Source organism: Triticum dicoccoides, chromosome 5A (genome assembly GCF_002162155.2).
Source record: "Triticum dicoccoides isolate Atlit2015 ecotype Zavitan chromosome 5A, WEW_v2.0, whole genome shotgun sequence".
Lineage (NCBI taxonomy): Eukaryota > Viridiplantae > Streptophyta > Magnoliopsida > Poales > Poaceae > Triticum > Triticum dicoccoides.
This window is the reverse complement of record NC_041388.1, coordinates 666,478,376-666,485,626: the sequence shown is the minus strand read 5'-3', so window position 1 is coordinate 666,485,626 and position 7,251 is coordinate 666,478,376. Positions and strand designations below refer to the sequence as shown.

General features: G+C 51.7%; 1 protein-coding gene across 1 annotated transcript; it reads right to left on the bottom strand.

Moving 5' to 3' along the window:
* Positions 1–1,508: 1,508 nt before the first annotated feature.
* On the bottom strand, positions 1,509–2,497 carry LOC119298356. The gene has a single exon (XM_037575791.1). The coding sequence runs from the start codon at positions 2,402–2,404 to the stop codon at positions 1,706–1,708; it is 699 nt and encodes a 232-aa protein (XP_037431688.1). The 5' UTR covers positions 2,405–2,497; the 3' UTR covers positions 1,509–1,705.
* Positions 2,498–7,251: the final 4,754 nt, after the last annotated feature.

Below are 7,251 nucleotides of genomic sequence, written 5' to 3'. Positions count from 1 at the left end.
TGCGGGCAAGTCCACACGCTAAACCTTCAAAGATTAATTATATGAAAAAACAAATCCATTTTTTTGGTGGAGTCCACCAATAAAATAGAAGGATCGACTCAATTCCAAATCAAACACTTGAGTGTGAATTAGAATATCTGAAACATTTCCAAAAAAAATATAAATAATCCTAATGTTGACCGATTTTTTCAACAACTTTGTTGTAAGTAAATTGCCTGAATTATGGATTTGGGCCAGTCGATTCGGGGGAGAAAGAAGTAGGCACAGGGACCGCCGATGGCATCGCCGGGGTGAGAGGTAGCGGTAAGCGGGGGGCGGGGTGGCTAGGCTGGCCAGTGAGCGCCGGGGGCCGTGGGTGACAAAGGTAGGCGGTTCAGCCGGTGGTCGCAGGCGGTTTGGGGGAAGAAGATGAGCATGCGAGAGTCAGAGGTTGAGGAAGGCCATCTTGCCGTTAACTTCACATCAAAAGGTTCCAAACAATCGATTGACCCAATTTGTGTTTTCAGTCACCTAACTCGGCCCTTAGCCCGCCCCATTTTATAACTAAGCGTTTCATCAGACGGAGATCATGTGGCACGATGGTGTGCATGGTTTTTGTATTCTCCCCGGTCCCCGTTTCCGTAGGCAGCATGCATCCACCCACCATATGGTACTCCATGCATGCATGATCCTGCAACTAACACCGCAGCCGGCCGCGCGCTTCCAGTCAATCAGCTCATCATTCGGCGTAATCGTTGGACGCATGCATCACATGCTAATTGACCCAGCCATATGAAGTGCATAGTTTGTTATAGTATTTGTGAAGCACCCGTGGCAGGTGACACCCGGGAAAAGTCATGGAATTTCTATGTCGAGCACCTACAGACACAGAGGCATGGGTACGAACCACGACAACTAACAAATACTAGCACGGATGACAAGTATTTCCGGACTAGCACGGGCGTCAGAGGGGCGATCGACGGGATATATGTTCCTTGCGATCGCCGGCAAACATGCCGCGATCCGATGCCTGCCCAAGCAACCGGGCCGGCATTTTCAGTCACGGGGTGAGGCTTGGCGCGCACGATCGATCTCGCACCGACGCAGGTCACATCAATCAATCAGTCAGTCAGTCAATCAATTCGATCCCGTTTAAGTACTCGATATCTCACCATCGACCCCGCGACCGAACCAGAATGTTTGGTGGGCTCGTGCCCTTTGCTGCCGCCCGACGAGGCGACGAGCAGACCACGCCCTCTCCCACCAAGCATCCAGCAACTCGGCCTCATGATGGTCGTGGATCCATGGCGATCAGCCGCCCATCTCCCGCTGCTTCCGCCTGTCGATTCGTGTTTGGTCGACCACCAGAGGCAACGCACGCAACGCGTGAGAAGTACTCCCTCCGTTCGGAATTACTTGTCGTAGAAATGAATGTATCTAGATGTATTTTAGTTCTAAATACATCTATTTCCGAGACAAGTAATTTCGAACGGAGGGAGTAGCAAACAGAGCAACAATGGCACGCAACATTCACGGGAAATGTACGTACGTACGATGAGATCTTTACAGGATTAACGGAGGAGAGAACTGATTCAGACTCAGGTCATCACATGAGGCCGAGTTGCATGTTTTCATCGGATCGGACGGCAACAACTCCCGAGGGCGGGTGCGTGCATGGGGGAGTTTACGGACTGTAGTTAACGTGTCAGTGCGTGCGTACGTGCAGCTAGCTGCTCGCCCGGGCGCTGTGGCCGGCAGGGGAGACAGCAGGACGCTTCTGCTTCTGCTTCAGCATCTGCGTGGGGTCGCCGGCGAAGAGCTCCTCCCATACGTCGGCGAAGGCGCGGAGGATGAGGTGGTGGTGGCGCGCCGAGTTGAGCGACAGGAACCGCTGCAGCAGCTCCCGCAGCTCCGCGCCACCCGTGATCCCGTTCTCCACCACCATCTCCGCCATGGACCGCCGGAACTCGCCCAGCGGGTCCTCCGTCTCCGTCACCACCGCCACGCTCTCCTCCTCCAGCCGCCCGCGCCCGCCTCCCCACGCGTCCCGCCGGTGCCGCGGCGGCCCCGCGCTGCACCGGCACGCCTGCGCCACGCCGTCCTCCTCCCGGGCGCGGACGCCCAGCGCGCGCACGCCGCGCTCCAGCTCGCGGAGCTGGCCCAGGAGCGCGTCCACGCTCGGCGCGCCCTCGGCGTCCTGGCAGGCCAGCGCCGTCGGTTTCGCTGCCGGGGCTGGCTTCGCCATTGCTGCGGCGCTCGACGACGACGACGACTTGGCCAGTGCCATCGTGGAGAGATTGTCTGCGACGACGGCCACCGACTTGGAGCCGCCGCAGCCAAAGATGAACCCACCCGCGCCGGCCTTCTTCCTCTTCTTGGGCTTGGCAGTCTCCACGCCGCCGCCGCGAGGTGTCGTCGCTTTCATGCCTTGATTCTCGAGCACAGTCAGTGTGCTGGCCGGGTACTTGGCTAGCGAGGAAGAGCTAAGGGAAGAAAAGGAACTAGTGCTCGGGCTTAAGAAGAGCCGGGTGGAGTGAAACCGAGCGCGCAGGAAGCTGCAGCAGCACTAGTGTCACACAATTCTTTTGTTGCGGGCACGTTGCACTCTAGTGGCGTGTGCAGAGTGCAGAGAGAGAGACACGCATATAGATCCAAGTAACTGGATTTCAATCGACTAAAAACTAGCAGTATCAGAGCACCAGCTGTTCGGTGGTCAGTGTCACTGTCTGGTAAGCCGACTGAATGCCACCAGCAGTAATAATTAGCACGAACCAGATGAAATGAAATGAAAGAAGAAAAAACGGTGTTTCCATCAGCGCACGGCGTGCCTTGCATGGTTGCCGAAACGACGGTGAGACGCATGCAGGCTAGCGTACGTGTTCCGGACGATCGAGTCTCCAAAAACTAAAACTCAGCGCGCACTGGCTGCGCCCGCTTGCGTTTCCTTGCGGTGATGTCCACCTCCATGAGAGGGACGTACCGTAGCCGTAGGCTTGCATCCGCAAGACAACTACAGGTCCACGCAAGCAAGGCCCAGAAACGAAGCTACGACCGGGAAACCAACGGCAAAGCTAGCGTCTCCTGATCCACGACGCTTGCGTCCGTCCCGCGCTACCTGCAGCGGGCGGAACAGGGAGCAAGACGAGGGAAGCGCCAGCGGGCGAGGTGGCGGGAGATTTGGATCACGTACGATACGGGCCTGATTATACATAACCAATTTGATTTGTGGATCAGAGGAGAAGGGTCCTACTGTCGCTACAAACTAATACAGTACTACTACATCTACATGCCTTGGAAGAAACGCGGTGTGTGCTGGAACCGGACGCCACTTTGTTTGCTTGCTTGCTGTCCCATTCATTTCATTTCATTTCATCCGCATGTATGTGTCGATCCGTTGCGTCTCTCTCTCTCTCGTCGCTTCACTTCGGCATATATACCTCAACTTGCCATCGCACTACTCCTGGGGCCTCTTCTAGATTAAACGTACTCAAACTCTCAAAGCATGTGGCTAGTTCTACTAGTTAATTGAGCCGAGCTGCTCACATACATGAGACAGCAGGTGTGACAGATAAAAGGAAAAATCTAGCGAGAGAAAGGAAAAGGAGGGAGATCGATCGAGAACATGGTTGCTCTCCATTCAAGTGTGCTTCCGCCGGCCTGCATCTTTTGTGAGCCTGCCTTTTGACCCGGGCACAGGGATTGTATTCGATGAAACATCTACCGTGCCCTGCATCACAATCTGTCAGGGGAAAAAGTTGATAGGGAGATTGGAAACAAGACTAGTGGGCTGCTGCTGGTCGGTGCAATGCAGCAGTGGAGCGGAATCGGAAGTCTTTTTTTTGGAATGTTGGCAGGAGAGCTGCCAAATTCATTGATTAGAAAGGAGTATTACAAATAAAACCCCCAAAGGAGGAATGCATCGTATAAAGACGAGTGCCAAAAAAGAAAAAAATGAAAAAAGAGGTTGCACGGTTTATTAAGGAAAACCGAGCGAAAACCTAAACAGCGCCTAGTTAAACTAGGCCTAAAGCACCACCAAACCCACAAAACGCCAGAAGGCCAACACCCGACTACACGCCTGGCCGGGCACTCGAACGCCTATGCTGCTACCAGAGTACACACCGAGAACCGTCGTACTAGTCCGGGCTGCCACAAGCATATCCACAAACCTCGACGGCACCGGATAGGAACGATATGTCCGATAGAGCGAAACATATGCCGCCCCGATCCCACGAGCATTACAGACATAACTTGTCTTGCGCTCCTAGCATGTGGAGGGTGCTCATGCTGCTCACCACCATCAGCGAGTGACCAATCCCAAATGGATGCACCACCAAAGACTCCCCGCTCACCACAACGCTGCCTGCTCCTGATCAACCACCCCACCACTAACCCTGGTGCTCTCTCACAAGACTTGACTCCAACGCAATGCTCCCAACAGAGTAATGACGCCACAGACGCCACCATCACACACGGTTTTCACCGGAAGACAAGAACTAATCAAGAAAGGTGTCGGATCCCCTCAATGGCGCCTCCAACAAGGAAAACCACACCCAAAAAGCATCGTTCGCCATCAGCCCCGACCAATGTCGGGCATGACTTTCGTCCGGGGACACGAGCACGTACGCCAGGGAAGGCGTCCCCGACTCACCACCACCAGACCAGAGCCAGCACCTCTCACATGTAGATCACTGGCCAGGAGGAGCACCACCGATGGTGCAAGACTCAAAGCAAGGTTCGAAACCTGCACCAATGCAGACCACCATCCCGTCGGGAATCCCCACACATCCAGCTTGAAGATCAGTCACCAACCGAGCCTCCACCTGCACAAGCAGCAGACCGGCTGAAGAATAGCCAGATCCTTGCCTGGCACCACGCGCCGCGCCCCGAAGGTCGCCGGCACGTCACCCGGGAGATCCGCACCGGGGAAGCATCCCCCCTGCGCCAAGCAAACAGGGCCGCCAAAGCCCAGATCGGACCTGGCCCTGCTACCCACGCGCCCACCTCGCGCCGGCGCACACGCGCCCCTCCACGCCGCCCCGTCGGGGCCACAGCCTCCTCCGGCAGGCCGCCCTGGCCACTGCACCTGCCCTCTCCTCCGGCCGCTCTGGTGACCGTGCATGCCCTCTCCTCCGGCCGCCCATGGCCACAGCGCCGCCAGGAACGCAGCAGCCCCCAGATCTGCGCGGACTGACTCCCAGCAACCGCGCTAGCACCGCACGAACGCGGCTCCGCCCCAACGCCGCCAAGCACCATGGCCAGCAGCGCCTCAAGCTGCTCAGAGTCTGTTAAAAGGAACAAGTCCTGCTTTTCTTTTAGGGTCGAAACAAGTTCTGCTTACACTGTTTTTTCGGGCCAGGGCCCAAGAGGCCTTCGCCTCTCTCTCTCTGGAGCAACTAGTTGGCGAGCAAGGAGCCTCACAACAATCAGTGTCATTTGGCGCGCTCTGAGCCGCCCGCCACATGTCGCGTTCTGGGCGCTTCCTTCGATTTTGTTTCTTTTATTTTCCAACAAGCGTTTTCGGCTTTTTAAACGTTTTTTAATTTTTTCGACGTTTTGATTTTCCATCGGTCTTCCTTAACTTTTGGGCCAAAAAATTTTTTTGCACAAAAAGAAGTGTTTTTTTTGCTTCCGTGAGAGGCACAATTTTGCTTTTGAGAGAGGCATAAGCCATGCCTCTCGAAAATAAAAAAAACATGTTTTCTGTTTTCTTTCTTCAGCCAGAGGCACGGTTTTGCTTTCGTGAGAGGCATGATCGTGCCACTTGGAAATGAAAAAAATTGTTTTCTTTTTTTTCTTTCATTAGAGGCACGGTTTTGCTTTCGCGAGAGACACGACCGTGCCTCTCGGAAACGAAAAAAAACGGTTTTCTGTTCTTTTTTCCTTCCGCGAGAGGCATAGTTTTGCTTCCGCGAGAGGCATGGCCGTGTCTCTCGGAAATGGAAAAAAATGTTTTTTGTTTTTTTTCTTTCATTAGAGGCACGGTTTTGCTTTCGCGATAGGCACGACCGTGCCTCTCGAAAACGGAAAAAAATTGGTTTTCTGTTCTTTTTCCTTTCGTGAGAGGCACGGTTTTGCTTCCGCGAGAGGCATGGTTATGCTTTCGTGAGAGGCACAGCCGTGCCTCTCGGAAATGGAAAAAAATGTGTTTTTTTCGTGAGAGGCACTGCCGTGCCTCTTTTGGGAAGGCAAAAAAACCATGCTCCCGGTTCGGTTTTTTCGTCCGGTTTTTGTGAAAAAATAAGTTTGGTCAAACCTATCGACATGGGATCTAGTTTTAAAGATCTCGACGCGAGGAATCCAATGGTGAAAACTATTTGAGATTTGAACGCACGGTTTAAAAGATAAAACGTTTTGAATAAACAAATCTACGAAAAAGGGAAAACTTACAAGTTGCGACAAGTGATGTTCATGCAGCATGCCACCTGTCACAACCTGAAAGGTGGAAGTGATCTTTGTGAGGAGTACTCCGTAATTAGTGATCTCTTTCTAGGGCTATTTCTCACCCATTGCGAGATAAGAATTCGGTCTCGCATCTGGCGCAGCGCTACTGGGCCGGCATGTACTATAGCTATCGTCCGAGTTCTTTTCTCTGTGGCTTTGTTTATCGGTTTTCACTGTTTTCGGCACTTTATATGGTTTTTCTTTGGTTTTTCTTTTTTTTCTTTTCCATTTTTCAGTTTTCTTGGGTTCCCTTTTTGGTTTTCTTTGATTCTTTTGGACTTTCAGTTTTACTTTTTATTTCTTTTTGTCTCAACAAATGTCTGCTTTTTCATATACATGGTTTTCTTATACATCATGAACATATTTTTATACGCGTTTAACATTTTTTAAATATATGTTTTCATGTCTACTTTTTGAATAGACATTTTATATTTTTCTGAAAGTGCTATTGTGAGCTTGAGCACACAGTCACTGGAACTCGGATGAATAGTAAATTTGGAATGAAGAGTGAAAATATTCAAAGATTTCTGATTTTTTTTCAATAAACATTCAAGTTTTTCAACACCCGTGCAAAATTCCGCAATAGAATCACACTTTGTGGAGGTGTGGACAAAATACAAAATCGATGCTCCAAATTGCCTCCAAAACATTATATTTGCACACACATAAAAAACAACAATGATTTTAAATCTGTTTACTAGTTTTTTGGATTAAACTATCCATCCGAGTTCTTGTGAGCTCAAGCTCATATAGTCCATGTCCTATGTTTTCTTTCTTCTATCAAAATAAGGTGTTGCTAACGGCTGTTGTCAAATAATGGCATTGGCA

Bases quoted from the DNA above. Each gene is read 5' to 3' on its own strand.
- LOC119298356 (XM_037575791.1), bottom strand. From the start codon at position 2,404: ATGAAAGCGACGACACCTCGCGGCGGCGGCGTGGAGACTGCCAAGCCC.